The sequence below is a fragment of the Choristoneura fumiferana genome, chromosome 21, assembly GCF_025370935.1.
Source record: "Choristoneura fumiferana chromosome 21, NRCan_CFum_1, whole genome shotgun sequence".
Classification (NCBI taxonomy): Eukaryota; Metazoa; Arthropoda; class Insecta; order Lepidoptera; family Tortricidae; genus Choristoneura; species Choristoneura fumiferana.
The window spans coordinates 1,694,968-1,719,558 of NC_133492.1; the positions used below are offsets into that span (position 1 = coordinate 1,694,968).

The window sequence follows — 24,591 nt, forward strand, 5'->3', positions numbered from 1 at the left end:
CATGTGGAAAAAAATAGACATAACATCCTAGATATATAATCTACATTATATGTAGGTATTTATACAACATACGGAAAAGATAGCCCTCTTTTCTGGCGGCAGTCGAATAAAAATATATCAGATCAACGTATACATAAAACACGTCATGTTGACCAAAGCACTAAATGACACACGCTTACGCACGCTACGAGGTTTAGTAGTATAATGAATAAATTGAAATACCCAGTTGGTAGCCCAACTTATTCGGTATGTGCTCCGTAATTATTGTCTGTTTATTATTTGATCAATCTTAAAGACAAATGCAGTCTAGTCAAACTGACGGCTCATAGCTTCTGGTGGTATGTATCCCTCCTCGCTATCTTAGAAACCCCCCCCCCCGTCTCCCCGCGACTGCACCCCTGTAGTGTTCCTCCACAACTGTTAGCTCTCTTGCTTTAATTTCCGCCTCCTCCGGCCCACAAACTACATTCTGTTACTAAATCAAGCTCCACAATCCCTAACGAAAATATTTAATTTAAACAGCGCAGTCGCGGGAAATCTTCGGTCCCTAAGTGCAATATCAGATGGAAATGATCTTAGAATTGAAAGGGAAATACGTAGATAAAGGTGAAATAAAGGAGTTAGTGGAATACTTTGAGAATACAAAGGAAGGGAGCATAATAATATTGTATTATTTTAAGAAGTATAGGTACTATGGACTGATTTAGTTGCGGACAAGCGACTAAAGGGCAGACGGACAACAAAATGAACTATAAAATTGTTCGGCTTTTTAACTTTAAAGTCCTCTTGACATAAGCTAATAGCCGTAATTGTTATTACTAGTAATTTGTTATTGTTGTTAGTCTCATCGGCACTTAACATCAGGTGCGATAGGGGTCAATCACCGTCACTTTTGTGTAAAAAAAAACAAATACATTTCCGATAGAAATTGACCTTAGGTTACGTGGGCCTGCGTTGATCACTAAAACATAACTTTGTGAAAATCGTCAGAGTAGTGGTGCTTAAACTACAAACAGCCCCCCCCTCCGCGTGCCGCGTCGCGACCCCGCCTGCACCCCCGCGATGAGTGAATACTTGCGCCGCCGGCACAATGAGTCGACAGATCGTTTATTGTTTAATTACCGTTAATAACTTGTTGATATGAGCAGAATTAATTTGAGCTCATTCTTTCCAAGGGGGCGCAGCGCGCCGTTAATCTCCCTCGCATTGTGTATTTTTAATGGTACATTCGGCCGCATACATCAATGTCTCTTTACGTATTCATTGAACGGCCGAATTTGAAAATTTTAATCTTGCTCGAAAAGGTGTGCGTCTTCGTGCGGTTAGCGCGGTCGCGGCGGCCGCGCGCTCCCGGCTCGTGCGTTAGGTACAATTACGTCTGTTTCATATTTAGGTATTTTATTTCATTTATTTTGTCAATTGCGTGTAACATTTAATTTACCTTTTCTGATTCAATATTCCACCCATAGATTTAGAATTTAGATTATAGGTAACTTCTCCTACTTGTTATCAATTGTTGGTAGTGTCAACATGTGAAACATCCCGAACGCTGGCTCGCTGCTTAATGGCTCACTTTGTGTGCCACCAAGTACACGCATTGCAAAGATTCAATACTTCCTCATATCTTCTAAAATTTTAATTGTTTCTATCTTTTAGCACACTCACTAGAATACCCTAAACGTTTAACGCGCCTGTCCCACAGGTCTGGGCGTTAACTGAATGCTTCCCATTTTCAATTTACATTTGTCGCAGTGCAATGCAAATGGCGGAGCCGAGGACACCTCGTCGGATGCAGAACGTGCCCGCCATGTTAAATCCGATACATCTCTACAAAAATGTTATCTACTTTGCCTTGCATTTTCATTTCTATGAACTAAAATATTTTTACTTACCTTGCTTCTAAGGTTCTTGATTTTTTTGCGGTTGGTAGCAGAGAAGCAATAAGGTGAAATATTATATAATTGATATGGACATCCGCAAGCAAATAACACCTTACCAATTAGTTTTATTTCCATTTCTTTCCTAGATTATTTTTTCTCGTGAATTCAAGCGTATTTTCTTTTGTTCCAGGTAATGTCACGTGGCGGAGGGAAAAGGAAAGAAAGAAGGAAATAAATGTTTATTTGCTTACAACACGTAGAAGATACCTATTTGTTTACTGACTGTTAAAAGAATATTGGTAACAGTATTCAGGAGGCCTTTGCCCAGCAGCGGGATAAGTCCCTATTCGTATTAAGATACGGGCTACGTAAAACAAAACACATGGAGTAGGTACACCGTATCATAGTCAGACAAACAAGAGGCCATCGGCCAACGCGACTTCGCGCTGTCGTCGTCTACCACCAAACAGCAATGACAGGCTAAGTCTCAATTAGAACTGATTACTCTCCCAAATAGCAAACTTACGCGAGACTTATTACATCGCCACTGAATCGCTTATGAGCTCGGTGACAGCAGGGCTACTACGAAACTCGAATCGAAGTTCGTGTCGTGCTGTCCCTCTCGCTCTCGTATTAAACAGTATAAGTGTCAGAGGGACCGCACGGCACGAACTTAGAGTTTTGAGTTTCGTAGTAGCCCTGCAGACGCGACTGAGTGTAAGTAAGTAGTATGTTTAATTGTCTTCCGGGGAGCGCGGGCCCCGTGAGGACGCGCTTTGACTCGCGAGCGGGGTTTGAGGGGGGGGGGGGGGCTGTCATCTCGCGCTCACTCGCTCCAATTAGCGTCTTAAGTTATCCAGTATCGAGAGACGCTCAAATCAGAAGAGTGATTTCAAACAGAGGATGGAGACGGAGGATGTAGAAATAGTAAAACTATAACTTATCAAACTCGTGGAGCAATTACTCCAAACTTGAGAAGTGTCGCACTTGCCTTGATGCGTCTAGTCGTTACGTTTTAACGGTGCATCGTCGACGTTACTGCAGGTGCGGTGCATCCCCCCCCCCCTCCCCGACGCCCGCCGCCACAGGCGCTCCCCTGCTCTCCGCCAGACGCGCCGACGTCGCTCACTTGTCTCAATCGTTGCTATTACATTATTTACACTGGCTTTCTGCACCTCACGCCTCGAGCAGTATGTACATTTCAAAGAAAGATTTAAATATCTTGAAAAATATTTGCTTCCTTTGTTTTATCTAAATATATAAAACTCAAAGGTGACTGACTGACATAGTGATCTATCAACGCACAGCCCAAACCACTGGACGGATCGGGCTGAAATTTGGCATGCAGGTAGATGTATGACGTAAGCATCCGCTAAAAAAGGATTTTTTGAAATTCCCACGGGGATAGGGAATAAATGGGATTTATATTTTCACTTTGAAATGGCCCTATTTCCGTAACTGTAACTATTAGAAACTTCAAATTTGGCATGCAAGTAGGTAATAGGTACTAACAGCTAAAAACACTTTTCAGGATTTAACGAAATTCCCACGGGATAGGGAATAAAATGGGATTTATATTTTCGCTTCAAAGTGGCCCTAACTCCGTAATTATAAATATTAGACTTAAAATTTGGCATACAGGTAGATAATACTAATAGGTAAAAACTGTTTTAAAGATTTTCCGAATATCCTACGGGATAAAACGAATAAAGAGAATTTTATATACCAACTGAATCAGAAAACGCATAAGCTAATCCAATAAAACTGGGGACTGGAGATTTGGCAAACTGATGTAAATCTGGTAACAATTATTTAGCAGTGACATCCTGCTCATCCTGGCGAGGATCGTGTCCGTAGAAGGGAACTCGTCAAAAGTTAATGGCACACACAAAAGATTTTACATGATTGTTAAATTTCAATAAAAATGCGTTTATATTATACACCGCCTGATGCTGCAGCCAGGGTCGTCTGCTGATGACGGAACTCCTCAAGGGCTAATAGCATAGATACAAAATTTGACATGTACGTTCAACGAGCTGACACAATTACTTTGCCTACCCGCTACCTTTATGATAGCTACTTTTGTGCCCATACAATGTGTGTTCATGCAGTTCCTCCACCTCCACACTGTAAGAACACACAAATCACACAAATCCATCTATCACCACCACCACTTTACACTGACGCGTTTCGAACTCAACCAGAGCTCATTTTCAGAGCAACACAACCGTTCAGCATGCTACGGTGTGAAATTTGGCATAGATGGACCTAAAGTAATGCAGAGGTGCACTAGGGTGCACTACTTTACAATTTCTCGGGATATAATCCTATATGGTGTATGAAGTCGCGGGCAAAAGAAACGCGTAGTACTTTAACGTTTTCTAAAATTTCAACCCTGAATCAGCGAAGCAGGGTTTCAAAGCTGGTAAGAATCATAATAAATTACGTATGTAGGTTGATTTTTGTATTACAAAATTTGCACCATCTGTCTAAAAGAAAATCTGTCCGTATTTGTATTTTCATGTAATCCTATGAAAAAAACACGAAAAAAGGATCACAGAAAGTAAATGTATGTTACTCCAAATTTAACGCGAGCGAAGCTTCGGGCAAAAGCTAGATTTAGACTTTAAGAGTCTGAAGAGGGGGAAATGCCTGTTCTTACCAAACCTACACATGTAGATAAAGACTTAACTTCAAGTCATAGTCCCCTTAGCCTCTTACATAAAATGCAATCCTTTCCGAGTTTTCTTTTCTCTTTTGATGTAACTGTGAAAAAAAGTTGGCCCAAAATACTATGTTTATGCTGCTGAAGAAAAAACGCTCTCAATGTGAAGGGAACAAAACCATTGTTTGGATATTTGAGCCTGAGCTGGGTTGCGAATATCCGCGGTATTCAATTGAGTCCCGGCCGGCGTCCCGCGCCCCGCGGGATCGATACCCGTAGCGGGACGCCGCGCCGCGACCGCTGCGGCCGCGTGCCGACACGCAAGGCCCAGCGCTGCGCTCGTCGCGCGTGATTGCATTGCGCTGCGTGTGATTGCATTGCGCTGCGTGTGATTGCATTGCGCTGCGTGTGATTGCGCCCGCGGATGATTGACTGACGCACGGCGTTAAGCAGCGACGAAATGATGGCGAATGGCGGATAGAACGTGTTAGGGCCCCGCTACACGCAGCGACTTGCATGTGCATTTGGCTTGTACAAAAATTGGCGCAAAAACTGTATGGCGTCCAAAAACCGTTTGTGCGGAATACCGTTTTGGCGTCTTAACGCACGTGTTTGCTTGTGCAAATTGGAATTTGCTCAAGTGTAGCCCGAGCCCGAGCCCGAGCTATAGGCGTCGGCGGTCGGCGCTGTCGGCCATGCTGGGCTCTTAGTTCTGCGCCGCGATAGGCCGCTGTCGCTGCAGAGTGCTGACTGAACTTTGCAATTATTTTTTATTTTACTCAAGTACTAGGTAGTCCTTATAAGTAAAGAGAAAAAATTGCTTTGCTTTGACCTGATTTCTTACAGATGAAGATATTTTTATAACTCTAACTCACTTTTGTACTACATATATTATCTATCATTAATGTACGACTGTAGGTATGACTGTATTTTTAAAATAAATAAATAATATTAGTAAAAATAAATGCCCAATAAGTAAATGACACTTCTAACTTAATATTGCTTATGACATAAAATTAAAGATGATAACTGCCCGGATATTTGGAAGTTAACTTATTTTGTAGTAGAGACAAATATCATTTTTTTTATTATTACTTGTTATTGGATCAGTTTGATAACAACACAGCAGAAATCAGTTTAACTGTAAAAGAATGAGTGCGTAATTAAATAGAGAATTAAATTTTTGAACACCTATAGAGAATGCTTACAAAGAAATTTATGTCAGGAATCGCTCTCTTCTGTATCTCGTGTTGTGTATTTGAGCAATGCAGTAGCAGCAGTAGTATGCAGCAGTGTTTTATTTATTTTAATTCTTTAAATATTTTTGCATCGATTCAATGCGCTGCGAAGTTTCCGCACTGGCGGAAAATCAGCGCTGAGAGCTGCCTGTGCGCTGTGGGACGTATATAGCATGATGATGATGATGTGCATCTTTTTAGACTTTGTTTCGCATTTGCGTATATATAAAAATTGTGTATAATTTTACTTTTTTATGTGTGTTTCATGTTTTTTTTGGTTTATTTGTGTGTAATTGTGTCAATTTTATTGTATTTGTGTCTTTCGTATTAGTGAATAAATGTTTTGATTCTTTCTTTCAATGGTTGTGTTTTTTTGCAGTGCTGTCGTGCGGCGAGGCGGGAGCGGGCGCGGGAGCGGGCGCGGGCGCAGGCGCGGGAGCGGGAGCGGGCTCGGCGCGGGCGCGCGCGCGGCGCTACGTGGGGCTGTATACGGGCCCGTACTTCGACCCCGCCGCGCCCAACAACATCACCGCGCAGCTCGGCACACACGCATACCTGCCCTGCAAGGTACACGCACACACACACACACAGCTCACTTAGTAGCGAGAATCACGTATGTAAAGACAACTAGGCTGCCTATTCTCAGATGCAGTTCAGCAGAAAAATTGACTCTTGATGTAAAAAGAAAAGTCAAAGTCAAAGTCAAAATATCTTTATTCAATTTAGGCTATAACAAGCACTTATGAATGTCAAAAAAAATCTACCACCGGTTCGGAAAAACCTCTGCTGAGAAGAATCCAGCAAGAAACTCAACGAGGTATATATATATATTTTTAAACAGATTTACAATATTATTAAATTATATGTATACATCACAAGTATTTAACACAACTTATTTTTAACACAGTAGGTTCGCTATTTGAAGGGATCGCTAAATGCGGATCGGAATTATTTCCAAATATCCCTGTCCATGATATAATCATTAACTTTATAATACGCCTTTGATATTAATGTCTTCTTGACAATTGATCTGAATTTTGTATCCGTTTCATTTATAATATTTTTGGAATTTTATTATAAAAACGTATGCAATTTCCCAGAAAACTTTTTGGTTTTAGCCAGTCTGTAAGATGGAACTTTAAGCTTCCCTGTGTTTCTAGTAGCCTTTGGCTTATCGACGTTAGTGGGAAAATCACATGTTCTTCCTAACATACATGATTATTTCAAAAACATAAAGCGACGGCAGGGTTAGGATATCTGTTTCCTTAAAAAAAGATCTTAAAGATTCACGCGTCTTCAAATTATAAATTGCTACCGACTTTGCCCACCTGAATGTGATCTACTGCAAAGACCAGTGAATACCTTCTTATACAAGAGACTGAGTTTATTTGGCAGCACATCCCGACGACACTGACATTGGCCCACATAACAAGATTGACTCAAAAACTCAACAGAATTTATCTGTTGCTCTCAATCGCTCATTCTACGTACGTATTTTAAGCGCCCATGCCGTTCCCTAGCCACAACGTACTTAGAAAATGAAACCTTTTAAAAACGTTACTGCAGAGCTAATATAAAATTCGAAAATCAAAGTTCGTATCGTGCCGTCCCACTAACACTTATAATTATTTAATACGAGAGTGAAAGGCACGGTACATACGAGACGAACTTCGATTTTCGAAATGAGGGCTATCGCGAATGAATTCGCCGCTAGAGGCGCTAGTGTAGCGTGAGGTCTCCGAAATGTCAAATCTCATAGTTTTTGGGTGAGCTACGCGGGTTTATTTATAATAAGATTTTTTTTGTGAATATTTAGCATAACCTGAAATTAATTATGGCAATTATGCGTTACGGGGCAACGAATGTCTGTGTTTTGAGACAGTTTTGTCTTTCGGTAACTTTTGTCCTCCCTTTTTTTCCGAACAAAACGGGACTTAGCAACACTGTGGTTGCTGGATATTTTTATGGTACGGTTTTAAGGTGTTTTAAATATGATTTTAATCTAAACTTTGTTTTAACGCCCGTAATAACAGACTCTGAAAGCCACACTCAAAAACCTCACGCAACAGTGCGCCATCTAGTGAGACAATAAACGATAGCCCTCATTCGTAGTAGCCATGCTAGCTGGTCTCTATTGTGACGGCGATGCGTGTGGCGTGTGGTGACTGGTGTCTGGTGTCTGGTGACTGGTGTCTGGTGTCTGGTGACTGGTGTCTGGTGTCTGTTGCAGGTGCGGCAGCTGAGCAACAAGTCCGTGTCGTGGATCCGTCGGCGCGACGCGCACATCCTGACCGTGGACCGCTTCACGTTCATCGCCGACGAGCGCTTCCAGGCCTTCCTGGTCGAGGCCACCGACACCTGGACGCTGCAGGTAACATTTCGTCACGTCGTACGACACGACACATATTTCAAAGGACTCTAGGATTATTCCAAATTATATGGTAATAAAGCAAAAGCAGCCCATGTTACTAATAAAATTAAGTCCTCTAATGATAAAATTAAAACAGTTTGCAAAATTATAAATACTGAAACCGGTCGACGTAAGAACGTGGAGTCCTCTATATCATTAATTATTAACAACGTATTAGAAACGGACGCGGTTAAAGTAGCTGACGAGTGTAATACCTACTTCTCTATCAATCCCCATCGAAACGACAAAATGTCTCGCGTCTTCCTCAAAGTTCGCTGAATCGCTCTTAAAACGAAATGTATCTAATTCAAACACAAGTAATTTTAAATTCACTCATGTCTCTCCCTGTGACATTATTAAGACTTTTAGATTATTGCCGTGGTGGCCTAGTGGTTTGACCTATCGCCTCTCAAGCAGAGGGTCGTGGGTTCAAACCCCGGCTCGCACCTCTGAGTTTTTCGAAATTCATGTGCGGAATTACATTTAAATTTACCACGAGCTTTGCGGTGAAGGAAAACATCGTGAAGAAACCTGCACAAACATGCGAAGCAATTCAATGGTGCGTGTGAAGTTCCCAATCCGCACTGGGCCCGCGTGGGAACTATGGCCAAGCCCTCTTGTTATGAGGGGAGGCACCCAGCAGTGGGACGTATATAGGCCGGGATGATGATGAAAGTAAAAAAAAACGGAAGACTTTTGGGGCGTCTCAGTTAAAGTTCAACATTCCATTTTAGATGTCGTTGCTCCAACTTTAGCTTTTATTTTTAAAAGCTGTATAGATGAAGGCGTATTTCCAGATTTGAGCAAATATGGTAAAGTAGTTCCTATTTTTAAATCACATAAAGATAATCCCTCTTATTATCGTCAGGTGTCCATCCTATCAGCGTTTTTGGTGAAATTTTCCAATTAATTAGGACAGAAAAACTATATTATTTTAAAAACGAAGAAGAAGGTTTGGTTTATCACTGATCGCTGAAGGGATGTTTTGTCATTCATTTTCAAAAATCGGTTCCTGACGGACAACGTAAGCCTACATGGGGCATGGCCGTGTGCGGAGCAACCTTTCAATTTTGACAAATTTGAGAGAATATCTGTGGTTGAATGAAACATGTCGTGTTGTAGCGAGGCTTGGCCTTGTGTTGCAGGTGAAGTACGTGCAGGCGCGCGACGCCGGCGTCTACGAGTGCCAGGTCGGGACCGAGCCCAAGATGAGCCACTTCGTGCAGCTCAACGTCGTCGGTCAGTACACTCGCGCTTGCTCAAACAAACAGACAACACTTGCACCCCTAAAACAATACTAACGTCCGAATAAGGGTACCGGAGGTGAACAGACAGCGTTTACACTTGTGTGTCGATAGTATTCTATTGACCTCCACGAAATGATTATAAAGATGAAGCAAGCATCTTTCTTAATGCGCACTGCTAAAGAATGAGATTTATTTCCACCGTTTGTAATTTCGGACATGTACGAGTATAATCTGTGGCTCTCCGAAACTATAGCAAAAAGTTTGTCACTGAAGCAGCGTGATTACACCTTTGGCTTAATTTGCACTATCTCCCCGCGAGATAAGGACTCATTTCTGGTTAGCTTTGTGTTTAATTTACTGTAAATAATGAACTGCACTCAACCCCCAGGGTTTGCAGAGTGCAGGTCTTTGTCGCTAATAAGTTTATCCTAAACTTTTGATAAGTGTTTGTCGTGTCGCGGTTCCAGTGCCGAAGATCGAGATCGCGGGCGAGGCCGAGGTGTTCGTGCGCGCCGGCAGCACCGTGCGCGTCACGTGCGTCATCACGCAGGCGCTCGAGGAGCCCGCCTACATCTTCTGGTACCACAACGGCGCGCGCGTGCTGGACTACGACCGCGCTGCCAGGGACATCCGCATGGAGCGCCGCGCGCCCGACACCACGGTGCGTGCCTCCCCCACACACTGCCTCCCACACACACTGCCTCCCCCACACACTGGCTCCCCCACACACTGGCTCCCCACACACTGCCTCCCCCACACACTGCCTCCCCCCACACACTGCCCCTCTTTTAGGATGCCGGCGTCTTCCTCCCTCATCCCGACCGATACCACAGTACACCCGACGCGCCGCGGGGGACATCCGCATGGGGCGACGTATTCACACAATGATGTGTCTCTTAAAATCCGTCTGGATTATTGTTGTAGCGCCTCTTAACGCCTATGTACTTACAAGTGTTATAATTCTGCATTACCTCATTTTCCAACTAATAATTACACAAATATAACTTCCAACTTTCTTCCTTCGAATCTTTGGTCCCCAGTGTTACAACATCTGTCTAAACTAAAAAGAGATATTTCTATTATGGTCTACTAGCTTTTGCTCGCGGCTTCGCCCACGTGGAATTCGGTTATCGCGCGCTGTTCCCTCCAAAACTGTGCATTTTTTCGGAATAAAAGTAGTCTATGTTTTTCTCTGGCCCATAAACTATCTCTATGCCAAAAATCACTTCGATCTGTCGCTCCGTTTCGACGTGAAAGAAGGACAAACATACAAACACACACACTTTCGCATTTTGGATTCCCACATTGAGAATAGGTAGGTACCTACTAAAGCTGTCCAGCACTTTGCTAATCTTGCTTGTTTTTTTTTTGTACAAACATAAGGGTACGAAACCGTATGGCACAGTACGCTGAGGGCAAGGGTACCTGACTAAGTTTTTTTTAGCAGATTACATACAAGCAACGCACCCTACACACCAAAATTCCTGCGAAAGCAATGCATGAGTACCTACCTAATTCTAGTCGCAAAGGTATTCCATAGATACCTGCGGCGTCGCGGCGACACGTAGCCGACTGCTATCTGCAGTTAGCTACGGAATCGCTGCTTAACATTTTTAGCTGATGTACAGTATCTTAAACGTTGACGTTGACCTTGACCCTGATAGCTCGGATGGTGTCTGTGCAGGTGGGCGACCTGGTGATGTACAACACGCGGCGCGAGGACTCGGGCAACTACTCGTGCGCGCCCTCCAACCTCGACTCTGCCTCCGTCGTGCTGCACGTGCTCAGCGGTCAGTGTCCCCCCCCTTCCCCCAAGAGGACTTATAAATACAAATTACTGAAAATATTTTTTCTGGATTTTTTTTAATCTTTGCGTAACCCTCCCTTAACTAAAAATATCTTCGGTATGGTTTTCTGCTCTTGTCAAAGTCAGCTGTTCAAACTTGTGGCGGCCATTTTGTGACTTAGCAGGGAGATAAAGGAGGGTGTACGGTCCACTAACTTTAGCAGAGCCTTGATTGACTGATTAGCGCCAACAGACGTTTATGAATCATGTTTTTTAGCATCGGGCCTTCAAGAAGCCTTCAAGGAGGCTCTAACGGTTTATGAATAAGGCTGTAAAGCTTTACACAACGGGCGTAAGCAGCAGTTAGGGGGCAAAATTTTCTATCGCTAAGCGATGCCTGGAAATGTATTGTGAGATATCTCGCATGTCGTTAAGCGCACCACTCGCAGTGTCTCGGCGGATGGGTGTTATGTGGTGTGTCGTGTTATTGCAGGCGAGCAGCCGGCAGCCATGCAGCACGGCAACGCGGCGCCGCCTCGCGCGCCCTCGCTGCCGGCCGCCGCCGCCGCCGCCGTCGCGCTGCTGCTGGCCGCGCCCTCCGCGCTGCACAGGCTGCTGCTGCTGCTGTGAGTACTGACACGCCCCGCCATCCTCATATTGCTCTAAAACGGCACCATCTGATTTGTTTATAGACATTTACTCCTGGTGGCTCAAGTCTTGAAAAAGCCAGCATCCTACGTTCCCGGCGTTTTTACGGGTCACACCACTTCAATGGCAAGCTTTCGCCTGCCACCGTCATGAGGCTCACCATTTCCATTCTCTGCTCGGAATAAAGTAACAGATAGTAGACTCAAACTCGCCTCCATCCCCACTCTCACAGGGAGTTTTGGGCCTCGCAGCTACCACATGCCCCGACCCTCCTATGCTCACCCTCATTACAGAGCGCGAGGCGGCTCCAGACTGGTCGCAGACCATTACAGAGCGCGAGGCGGCTCCCGGCCGGTCGCAGACCATTCGTTGACCCCACGCCATGTCGCACAACATAGTGGAAGCGGTTACTTAGTTCAAGGCTGCAGAGCCGCTTCCCGGCAGCCAGCCCACATTCCTGTCTCTCTTCTATCCCCAAAGCCCCCTGTCATAAAACGTTTGCCACCTCTAGGCCGGTTGCAGAGTGGTGCCACCTTTTGCCTCACCTTTCGCTCATAACACAAATATTACCCTTCGTAAATGGCCTGGTCCAGTGTTACTTAAAAGCGCAAAATACAGGGAAACGGCGCCTTAGAAGGTCCTAGAAATCATGGTTGCGGAATACATATAAGGGATCGGGGGAAGCGGAGGACCCGGATCGGCAGTGCAGACTTGCAGAGCAACTACTCCGAGCGGTTTAAGACAGGGATAAATTTTCAGAGACAACGGCCAACCTCCAATAATGGAATGGCATTTTAAGGAAAAAAAAATTAAGGAAAAGGAAATTTTAAAGGATCTTTTTTGTTTTTTTTTTGTCGCCGCGCGGCGCCGCACGTAATCCTAGCATGATGGTGGGAAGTTCCTGTACCCAGGACGTCATTGTGAGCCTGGCCCTTAACGCGGCCTTCAAACTACGATGCCAACGCTCTAATTTTCCATTACTTTGGGGATGGTAAGGGGTAGTTCTCGCCCTGGTTACCCCTAGACGCTTCATTAACCTAATAAAAACGGCGCTCTCAAATTGTTGTCCCTGATCACTAGTAATTTTCCAGGGACAACCAAATCTGGCTACCCAGCCTTCATAAACAACCCTAGCGACTGTTTCCGCTGTAACATGACATACCGGAAATGCCTCGGGCCAACCCGTTACTCTGTCTATTAACGTTACCAAATATCTGTGCCCATTCGATGACGTCGGTAGTGGCCCTACGATATCAACGTGTAGGTGTTTGAATCTTCCTACCTCGGGAAAATGCCCTAACTCCGAGTGCGTGTGTTTGTGAATCTTTGCCTTCTGACACTGAATGCAAGTTTTTGCCCAATCGCCCACATCGCGATTCATGCTAGGCCAGTAAAAGCTACGTCTAACCATCTCCCGTGAAGCACGGAAACCTGGGTGACTTAAACTATGTAATGCATCGAACGCCTGTTTACGAAATCGTACCGGTAGGTACGGTCTCAACCGGCCTGTCGACACATCGCAATAAACCTCGCCACCGGAGTTAGGTACGTCAAGCTAAAATTATCTTTGCCTTAATTGCCAATGAAAAACACTAACAGTCAATTCCCGCGCCGCGAAAACTCTTCACCCCTACCAAAAAGTCACTGAACTGAACTCCGGTTTGCTGTCCGAGATCGGGGTCACCACTTTCGGGGAAAATTATCTGCGGCTATTGTAATCAAAGGCTGGGATTAATTCACTCATTCATTTGCCCCTAAGATACAGGTATTTTATACCTAGTTTAGGGGACAGAATTTCTCAATACTCTATAATGATTCTCATGTACAAACCTAATTATTGTATAGTGAACTGTAACATGCTTATGTACAAATAAATTTATTATTATTATTATTATTACTTGGTTATTTATTGGCGAGACACGTTAGAATGCCCTAACCGGCGAGAAAGCACTGTTCAGGGTTATTCCTATTTGTGGCATTGAAGACCTTATGTGTAGTGACGCGGTGTGTGTGTGTGTGTGTTGCAGACTGCAGTGCCACGACGAGGAGCGGCCGCGCCACTAGCGCCCCCCCGCGCCTCGCGCCTCCCGCGCCGCGTGCCGCGAGTGCTAGTGAGGACGCTCTCAAACCTGTACATACTTACTGCTGCTATATTACGATATCAAGTATTGATCTCGCGCCCGCGCGCCCCACATCGAACTCGACACGTATTCTCAGGATTCGTTAACAGTACAGACTGCAAGGAATTGTGTTAATCGCGTCGGCCCCGCGCCGCCTCCGACGTCCGCTAGTGTTTGTAAATAACGAGGCGGCGCCGGCCCGCCGGCCGCGCGGCACTGCGGCACGCACCGGGCACGGGCCACGGCGGCGGCACTGCCGCGGGTGCGCGCCTCGGACGCGTGCCGCGTGCCGCGCGCGGCAGCCGGCGCCCGCGGCCCAGCTGACGTTCATTTGTTTTGGTCTTATCGTTGAACAGTGGTGAAGTTTCGTTGACACTGTTACTGCCTCACTTGTAAATACTTATTTATAAGAATACAAATAAAGATGAGATCGTTGAAACATTGTGTTACTTTTCTCCATCCTGATCCTCTTTGCCTTGGAATACTTACTTTATTTTATTTGATTTTATTCGGAAAACCAACAGCTTAAATTATATAGTATGCGGTATCGCGAGGAGACAGTGCGGCAGGAAAACTGGTAAACTACAAAAAGTTGAAAATTTTTAATACCAATCTACGATAGTGACAATCGAGCCCTTTTTTCATATAGACACTTTTTTAGGGTTCCGGAGCCAAAATGGCAAAAACGGAAACCTTATAGTTTCGCCATGTCTGTCTGTCTGTCCGTCCGCGGCTTTGCTCAGGGACTATCAATGCTAGAAAGCTGTAATTTTACGGACGGCACGGATATATATGTAAACTATGCCGGCAAAATGGTACAATAAAAAACTAAAAAAAAAATCCCATAGACGTAAAGTGGGGGTGATTTTTTTCTCATCCAACCGTATAGTGTGGGATATCGTTGGATAGGTCTTTTACAACTACAACAATACAATTTTCGATTCATTGATTTTTTTGCGAAATATTCAACTTTATAGTGCAAATTTTCATTAAAATCGAGCGTCCCCCCCCCCCCCTTTTAAAATCTAAACCGCCGCTAAATCAAAATTTAGGATGGTAGGAAATATATCAAACTTTCAAGAAAAACTATAACGGCTAAGTTTGCTTGAGAATTATTAGTAGTTTTACTCTTAAATAGCAGCCTAAGGTATAAAATATACCTAAACTTGGAAGATCCCGTATAAAATACAAAATCCTTAGAAAAATATTACTTAATTTTTTCGTAATGGCCACGGAACCCTATTTTGGGCGTGTCCGACATGCTCTTGGCCGGTTTTTACTAACAACTATTACTTTTGTGGAAAACGAGCAAATGGGCGACTTGATGAGTATAATAAATGCTACATCACAAGATTGTATATAAGGTTAATAATAATAGTAAAGCCTCTTTATTAGTGATTTCGTATTATAGTCGATCATTACAGAGACTTTACGTCAAAGTCCTAAAATGTCCCAGTGTCGAATTTGCCTCCACATCGTAAGAGATCCATATCTTTCTACCTGCGACCTGAACATCTGGACATTTTACGACTTTGACTTAAGACTCCGAACAGCTGAAGTGCTGTCAGCACACAAACCTTACCAGTAAATTCTTTTTATGTATTGTATGTCATACCTACCTATCTTATAAGTAGGTAGTTATGTTTCGTTCAATGCAGAAAGTAGTCATTAGTAATCATAATATCAGTTTATTAATAATGTTTGCATAAAATTTTGAGATTTAATTAAAAGATGTACAGATGAAAGATGAAAGATGTGTAGATGTACAGTGGCGAAATTAAAAGGTTGACCAGTTTGCAAATAAATTCGTTTACACGTTGCAAGTACATGTTACCTTTTTGAATGACATCATGACGGAATATGCCATACCTACTTGGTCGATAAAGCCGATACTAAGCAAGCAAAAACAGACTTTAAGGTGGTGAACCCTTTCATTCTGCGAGTTTAAAGATTAGTAATTGACAAAATGCGGTGGAGAGAGTAAATCCGTGGTCACTCGGTGCGGCACAACAGTACACACGCAGCTCGCAGCACCCGGCACGGGCCCGCCGAGCGGCGCCGGACGCGGCCTGGAACATACAAGCACCCACTGAATCCGGCAGTCGACCGTTTATTTATTTATTATATAAGGAGAACCAACAGCTTATAAAACAATAATAATAATAATAATAATGCATCGCCTGTGTCACGAAGCGTATTGACTTCCTGAAGCAGAAAGTCTATGCGTGGGCGAGCCGTATTCGCCGCTACAGAGAGCGTGTGGATAGATTTCAGCAAAATCGCCTCTTCCAGAGTGACAAAAGGAAGGTATACTGGAAATGGGAGGGAACTGACCAACGTGTGTCTACTGTCACTCTCAACCCTAATGACATTAGTTGTGCGATCCGCATGACCCAGAACTGGAAAAGTCCTGGGCCGGATGGACTCCACAACTTCTGAATAAAATGGTTCCGATGTTCCCACGAACGTTTAGCAACACAATTCCAACAAGCCCTTGAGCTCGGTTCCCTACCAGCTTTCCTCACAACTGGTGTTACTTCCCTGCTCTATCAGTCCGGTAGTACCACGGAAGCCAAGAACTATCCACCCATAACATGCTTGCCTACCTTGTACAAGCTCCTTACATCCATTCTGACAACAAAAATCAACTCGCACATTGTTGCGAACAACATTTTGGCCCCCTCTCAGAATGGATGTAGGGTTGGGTCCCATGGTACTAGAGAGCTTCTCCTAATTGAAAACGATATAAAACGATATTTAATTTATTACTAGCGATATAAGAACTATCGTTTTTTTTTATGGCGTGTACCTACTGTGGTATATTCTAAACTTTTTAAATTGAGCTTATCTACATCAAAAGCAGATTATAACCACTTCGGAAAATTAACAATTAACGACTCTACTCGTATTTCCATTAATAAAGGATGGACTCAAAATAGTTTTAGGGAAACAAATACACGCACCATCATCCACGACTAGGCATCGTCGAGCCCCAGCAGGTCGGCCGTGTCGGGGCGGGGCGGGGCGGCGGGGGCGGGGCGGGCGGGGCGGGGGCGCGGCCCGCAGGTAGCGGCGCAGGTCGCGGCGCACGCCGTAGTTGGGCAGCAGCTGGGCGCTGCGCAGGCGCCGCCCCGTCACCGGCGACACCGCGCCCTCTGACAGAACATAATACATACAACTCTGCATAGTTCCTTATTAATGAATATAGAGATGAAGGCTTCTCATTCTTTTGTACTCTTTTGGTACATCGTTGATGATATGCTTAAGCATTATACGCATAGTACACATACATGAGAATACGTTCTCAAACCGTGTCTCTGGGTGGCTTAGAGACAGCACAACTGGAAACGCCCTACCCTGAGGCACACCGCGTCACTAGGCTCGGAGGAGCCAAAACAAAAACGCGCTCAAAAGAACCACAATCTGGAGCGTATACTTGTATAGTAGGTAGGTAGGTACTTGACGTTGAGGATCAAGACGACCCTTGACGACAAAAGTTATGAAATAACTATAGATATAAAACCGCTATTACTTCACTATCATGCACTATCGTTTCAATTTTCGTTCGAAGTAGGTACCTACCTAGGTATAATTTTAAATAAAAAAATATTTATTTTGCTTTGCCAATAGGTCATCTCATTCTGTTGCAATTTTGTAGATTGATTTTGTGTTGCGAAGAATGTGTTCTTCTTGAACTAATAGAAACGCTTCATTTACCTATCGTCGTACCTACATCACCGCTCGGCTCTGGTAGACACAGCTGAGCGGTGCGAGGCGAGGCAAATGAAGCGATCCTATTGGTTAATGAAAAACACATTCCTCGCGACACATCCTAGCACATCTCTGGTTGAAACCATAACATTAATGAATCTTTGTTTTCGTACTCCTGTCAATCTATAAGATGATTTTTAGTGTGAATAGAAATAGTAAATAGTTTTTAGTGCGAAATGAACCATGTGTGTGTGTGTGTGTGTGTGTGTGTGTGTGTGCGTGTGTACCGGCGGCCAGGAAGCAGTGCGCGGCGGTGGCGCGCTCGTAGGTGAACCCGTCGGCCGCGCGCGCCGCCTCGCGCCAGCCGGTGGGACCGCGCGCAGCGCAGCGCCGGGGGCAGCGTCCTCCTGCAACAGGACACCCGACACCTGACACTGACAACCGACACCTGACACCCGACCCTGACACCCGACACCTGACACCTGCGGCCTCCCGCACGCTACCAGCTTTATGTCACTCGATAATTTAGTGAAAGACGTGCAGAGGCGTGCGGTGAGGGCAGGCGGCGCCAGCAGCAAGAGCGACACTAGCACTGCCTCTCTCACTGCACGCCCCCCCCCCCCGGGCGCCCCCTGCGCTGCTGGGGTAGGGTTGGCGAGGGCGTGGGCACAGCCGTGCAGCTACCGGCGCCGCCTGCCTGAGCTGCCCACCGGCCACTGCTGGACACAGATGTCTTGGAATGAGAGAACTCGAGCTGCAGTTTCAGTTGCACAGGCCGCGGTCGCGATGTTTTTTTCATCTAAAAGTTTAGGATATCTCTTGATTCTCTACTCGAGACACCGGCAGCTCAACCACTGGGTTCTTTTAGCATCAGGTTCTGCTTCGTGTACTAGTTACAGTATCGCGTCTCGCTACCTGTATCGCCGTGTGCGGCGCGCGTCGCAGCCAGCGCAGCTCCCGCCGCAGGCGCGCGCGCGGCGGCTCGTGTACTAAGTTACAGTATCGCGTCTCGCTACCTGTATCGCCGTGTGCGGCGCGCGTCGCAGCCAGCGCAGCTCCCGCCGCAGGCGCGCGCGCGGCGGCTCGTGTACTAAGTTACAGTATCGCGTCTCGCTACCTGTATCGCCGTGTGCGGCGCGCGTCGCAGCCAGCGCAGCTCCCGCCGCAGGCGCGCGCGCGGCGGCTCGTGTACTAAGTTACAGTATCGCGTCTCGCTACCTGTATCGCCGTGTGCGGCGCGCGTCGCAGCCAGCGCAGCTCCCGCCGCAGGCGCGCGCGCGGCGGCTCGTGTACTAAGTTACAGTATCGCGTCTCGCTACCTGTATCGCCGTGTGCGGCGCGCGTCGCAGCCAGCGCAGCTCCCGCCGCAGGCGCGCGCGCGGCGGCTCGTGTACTAAGTTACAGTATCGCGTCTCGCTACCTGTATCGCCGTGTGCGGCGCGCGTCGCAGCCAGCGCAGCTCCCGCCGCAGGCGCGCGCGCGGCGGCTCGTGTACTAAGTTACAGTATCGCGTCTCGCTACCTGTATCGCCGTGTGCGGCGCGCGTCGCAGCCAGCGCAGCTCCCGCCGCAGGCGCGCGCGCGGCGGCTCGTGTACTAAGTTACAGTATCGCGTCTCGCTACCTGTATCGCCGTGTGCGGCGCGCGTCGCAGCCAGCGCAGCTCCCGCCGCAGGCGCGCGCGCGGCGGCTCGTGTACTAAGTTACAGTATCGCGTCTCGCTACCTGTATCGCCGTGTGCGGCGCGCGTCGCAGCCAGCGCAGCTCCCGCCGCAGGCGCGCGCGCGGCGGCTCGTGTACTAAGTTACAGTATCGCGTCTCGCTACCTGTATCGCCGTGTGCGGCGCGCGTCGCAGCCAGCGCAGCTCCCGCCGCAGGCGCGCGCGCGGCGGCTCGTGTACTAAGTTACAGTATCGCGTCTCGCTACCTGTATCGCCGTGTGCGGCGCGCGTCGCAGCCAGCGCAGCTCCCGCCGCAGGCGCGCGCGCGGCGGCTCGTGTACTAAGTTACAGTATCGCGTCTCGCTACCTGTATCGCCGTGTGCGGCGCGCGTCGCAGCCAGCGCAGCTCCCGCCGCAGGCGCGCGCGCGGCGGCTCGTGTACTAAGTTACAGTATCGCGTCTCGCTACCTGTATCGCCGTGTGCGGCGCGCGTCGCAGCCAGCGCAGCTCCCGCCGCAGGCGCGCGCGCGCGGCTCGTGTACTAAGTTACAGTATCGCGTCTCGCTACCTGTATCGCCGTGTGCGGCGCGCGTCGCAGCCAGCGCAGCTCCCGCCGCAGGCGCGCGCGCGGCGGCTCGTGTACTAAGTTACAGTATCGCGTCTCGCTACCTGTATCGCCGTGTGCGGCGCGCGTCGCAGCCAGCGCAGCTCCCGCCGCAGGCGCGCGCGCGGCGGCTCGTGTACTAAGTTACAGTATCGCGTCTCGCTACCTGTATCGCCGTGTGCGGCGCGCGTCGCAGCCAGCGCAGCTCCCGCCGCAGGCGCGCGCGCGGCGGCTCGTGTACTAAGTTACAGTATCGCGTCTCGCTACCTGTATCGCCGTGTGCGGCGCGCGTCGCAGCCAGCGCAGCTCGCCGCCGCGCGCAGCGCGGCTCGTGTACTAAGTTACAGTATCGCGTCTCGCTACCTGTATCGCCGTGTGCGGCGCGCGTCGCAGCCAGCGCAGCTCCCGCCGCAGGCGCGCGCGGCGGCTCGTGTACTAAGTTACAGTATCGCGTCTCGCTACCTGTATCGCCGTGTGCGGCGCGCGTCGCAGCCAGCGCAGCTCCCGCCGCAGGCGCGCGCGCGGCGGCTCGTGTACTAAGTTACAGTATCGCGTCTCGCTACCTGTATCGCCGTGTGCGGCGCGCGTCGCAGCCAGCGCAGCTCCCGCCGCAGGCGCGCGCGCGGCGGCTCGTGTACTAAGTTACAGTATCGCGTCTCGCTACCTGTATCGCCGTGTGCGGCGCGCGTCGCAGCCAGCGCAGCTCCCGCCGCAGGCGCGCGCGCGGCGGCTCGTGTACTAAGTTACAGTATCGCGTCTCGCTACCTGTATCGCCGTGTGCGGCGCGCGTCGCAGCCAGCGCAGCTCCCGCCGCAGGCGCGCGCGCGGCGGCTCGTGTACTAAGTTACAGTATCGCGTCTCGCTACCTGTATCGCCGTGTGCGGCGCGCGTCGCAGCCAGCGCAGCTCCCGCCGCAGGCGCGCGCGCGCGGCGGCTCGTGTACTAAGTTACAGTATCGCGTCTCGCTACCTGTATCGCCGTGTGCGGCGCGCGTCGCAGCCAGCGCAGCTCCCGCCGCAGGCGCGCGCGCGGCGGCTCGTGTACTAAGTTACAGTATCGCGTCTCGCTACCTGTATCGCCGTGTGCGGCGCGCGTCGCAGCCAGCGCAGCTCCCGCCGCAGGCGCGCGCGCGGCGGCTCGTGTACTAAGTTACAGTATCGCGTCTCGCTACCTGTATCGCCGTGTGCGGCGCGCGTCGCAGCCAGCGCAGCTCCCGCCGCAGGCGCGCGCGCGGCGGCTCGTGTACTAAGTTACAGTATCGCGTCTCGCTACCTGTATCGCCGTGTGCGGCGCGCGTCGCAGCCAGCGCAGCTCCCGCCGCAGGCGCGCGCGCGGCGGCTCGTGTACTAAGTTACAGTATCGCGTCTCGCTACCTGTATCGCCGTGTGCGGCGCGCGTCGCAGCCAGCGCAGCTCCCGCCGCAGGCGCGCGCGCGGCGGCTCGTCCTCGTCCGACGACGCCAGCGCCGCCTCTGGACTCTCCTCATCGTCCGACTCCGTAGACTCTAACACAGAAATACTGTCACAAATCTATTCCATTCCACGTCAAGTAAAAATTTAAATTGTCTTTTCGATTTCTATTCAAATACAAAATTAGGTTTTCGAAGCTGCTACTCGAACAAACAGTTCTGACAGTGAAAATTATACCTTATGGAAAATACGCGATGATACGCGGTATTGCAGTATCATCGACGTTATATGTCTCTATAGAAAGCTTTTTGATGAGTATGTACACTATACATTTAATCCATAATTATTTAAAAATGCTGGTTAATCTAAGAAGTAGTTAAGCTTGATCGCGTTTTGAGACAACACGATGGTGAGAATTCAACATGAAACCGATATATTTCAGAAAAAAATCAGTACCTAACCATTGGTGTCGCGCATGGGTGTTAACTCCAACTTCATTTTTCTAATGCTTTACATATTATTGGTGCGGTAAGGACTTGAATTTGGTTAAGTAAGAACTAGGAAAAGCGTTTTTGGTTACGCATCGCTCTAAACCTAAAAGATACGTAGACAAACTCTCAATTTAGCATATCTTATACGTCGTGACCCTTTGCAAAGTTTGTTCGGTACTTGAATGATCCTCAAGCAACAATATCGCCCAGCTCCGCCTTGTGCCGTGCGCCGTGTGCCGTGTGCCGTGTGCCGTGTGCCGTGTGCCGTGTGCCGTGTGCCGTGCGCCGTGTGCCGTGTGCCGTGTGCCGTGTGGCCGTGTGCCGTGTGCAGTGTGCCGTGTGCCGTTGCCGTGTGCCGTGTGCCGTGTGCCGTGCCCGTGTGCCGGCGCGTGTGCCGTGTGCCGGTGCCGTGTGCCGTGTCCGTCGCCGTGTGCCGTGCGCCGTGTGCCGTGTGCGTGTGCGTGTGCCGTGTGCCGGTGCCGTGTGCCGTGTGCCGTGTGCCGTGTGCCGTGTCCGTGCGCGCGTGTGCCGTGCGCCGTGTGCCGTGTGCCGTGTGCCGTGTGCCGTGTGCAGTGTGGCCGTGTGCCGTTGGCGCCGTGTGCCGTGCGCCGTGTGCCGTGTGCGGTGTGCCGTGTGCCGTGCGCGTGTGCCGTGCGCCGTGTGCCGTGTCCGTGTGCCGTGTGCCGTGTGCGTGTGCGTGTGCCGTGTCCGTGTGCCGTGTGCCGTGTGTCGCGTGTGCCGTGCGCCGTGTGCCGTGCGCCGTGTGCCGTGGTGCCGTGTCGTGTGCCCGTGTGCCGTGCGCCGTGTGCCGTGTGCCGTGTGCCGTGTGCCGTGTGCCGTGTGCCGTGTGCCGTGTGCCGTGTGCCGTGTGCCGTGTGCCGTGTGCGTGTGCCCGTACCGAAGCCGCAGTCCGTCATGAGCCGTGGCAGCGGCGCGTCCAGCAGCGCGGCGCCCGCCAGCCCCGCGCCGCGCGCCGCCGCCAGCAGCGCCGTCTCGGCCTCGGCCGCCCACGCGCGCCCTGGGACATGCAGCCAGCGTCAGCTACAGACGACCGAGACTCACTGCTCAGCATGAATTAACTAGCCGTTGCGGAGTCTTCATTTAATGCTGCCCGCGGGATTTATGTGCAATCTTATTTATTTATTTTATTTTATTTTATTTTATTTTATTCGCAAAACCAACAGCTTAAATTAACTAATACAGGTGGAATACAAAACATGTAACAATAGAGACAATTAAAGGTTTCCACTGATAATACGAAGATATGAACACATTAGCACAAATAAATGGAAAACAAATTAAACACAAAACATAAACTAAATGGAAAACAAAAAAGATTTTTTTTAAACAAAAAAAGAAATTCAAAGAGGCGACTGAGCCCCGGGATGAGGAGCAAAGAAATTTGATGCTATACGGTTTCTTACTGCAGCAGGTTTTAATCGGTACAGATCTAGATCCTCATAACTGACTAAGTTCGCACCGAGCAGTGGGTCGTGCGATACGGTCGTTTCGTACACTTCGTCAATCGTTCCGGTACCATCAAAAATCAGGGTTTGTGTATTTAAAAATTAAAAACATTCGCTAGTAGTAGTAAATAAAAAGTTACTAGTAGTGAGACAGTAATATTGCTAGTCGCAACAGTGAGACATAAACGTCCAATCGTGATTGACGATTTTTAAACATTAGTCAGCGATCCACGCACGGAGTATCACCCTTGCCGCACTCGTATCATTGAAATGGAAAAAAAAATGTAAAATAAGTCAGTGCAAGAAAAAAAAACTTAGCCGTTCGTACCGGGCACGCGCGTGACGTATTCCTTGAGCCAGTGCTGCACGCCGGCGGCGGTCCACCAGCGCGGGTCCAGCGCGGCCTCCGCCTCCCCGTCGGCGTCCCCCGCGTCCCCGCGCCCCCTCCGGCGGCGCCCGCAGGCGCCACAGCGCCACGTGGCCCTGCAGCGTGCCGAGCGCCAGGTGCACGGCGCCCCCGTCGGCGGGCGCCAGCAGCGCGGCGGCCAGCGCGCCTCCCGAGTGGCGCGGCGCGGGCGCGGCGGCCAGCTGGGCGCCCCCCCCCGCCGCCCACACGCGCGCCCAGTGCTCGGCGCCCGCGCTGCACAGCAGGCGCCCCGCGCGCCCGGCGCCCCACGCCGCGACCGCCGCGCCGCCGCCGTGCGCCGCCACGCGCCGCGCCAGCTGGATGCTCGCCGAGCTGCCCTCTGCCTCCTGTCGGTGATAGATAACGAACTTCATGACTTGCTATCGGTTTTTCGAGACATAAGTACGACAAACCGAACGATTTGTGTGCAAAATAATAATGATATTCGTTTCCCAAAAAGATCTTATACCGAAACGACTGTTTCCGTATTGCTTTTAGATTCTTATTACAAATAACTCAATTTTCTTAACATGCTTCCCTTTGCTCTAAACGGTTACAAATATTATATCGAGGGTTCTCTGGTCAAAACTGACAAGTCGAAAAAAAATTGACTGTTGAAAAAAGAACACTATAATACTATGTAAAAGCATAAATTAGAAATTTTTATGAATTATTCGGTCGAGCACGTAAATATATTTGAAGAATATGTGAGCCATAGGATAAAGACACCTTCATAAAATTACAAATACCATACCGCCATCAAGAGAAACGAATGTTTTAGTATACCTACAGGGCCTCTTTCATGTAGCTCTCTCCAGGCCAGGGTATCAGGTTCGTAGAAGAAGAACTCA

General features: G+C 48.7%; 1 protein-coding gene and 1 long non-coding RNA gene across 2 annotated transcripts in view; one reads left to right on the forward strand and one right to left on the reverse strand.

Moving 5' to 3' along the window:
- The window catches only part of LOC141439925 (neurotrimin-like), a 136,554-nt gene extending 122,526 nt beyond the window's left edge, over window positions 1-14,028 (forward strand). Inside the window, exons 3-9 of the mRNA XM_074104387.1 lie at window positions 6,163-6,350; window positions 8,014-8,154; window positions 9,339-9,432; window positions 9,908-10,101; window positions 11,125-11,230; window positions 11,720-11,852; window positions 13,902-14,028. Coding sequence (XP_073960488.1) covers window positions 6,163-6,350; window positions 8,014-8,154; window positions 9,339-9,432; window positions 9,908-10,101; window positions 11,125-11,230; window positions 11,720-11,852; window positions 13,902-13,938 — 893 coding nt within the window. The 3' untranslated portion in view covers window positions 13,939-14,028. The remainder of the gene's footprint in view (window positions 1-6,162; window positions 6,351-8,013; window positions 8,155-9,338; window positions 9,433-9,907; window positions 10,102-11,124; window positions 11,231-11,719; window positions 11,853-13,901) is intronic.
- A 1,638-nt stretch (window positions 14,029-15,666) lies between these two features.
- On the reverse strand, window positions 15,667-17,019 carry LOC141439668 (uncharacterized). The gene is made up of 2 exons (XR_012452624.1): window positions 16,958-17,019; window positions 15,667-16,063 (listed from the first exon to the last, which is right to left on the reverse strand). It is a non-coding gene; the product is annotated as an uncharacterized lncRNA (long non-coding RNA).
- Between the last annotated feature and the right edge of the window lie 7,572 nt (window positions 17,020-24,591).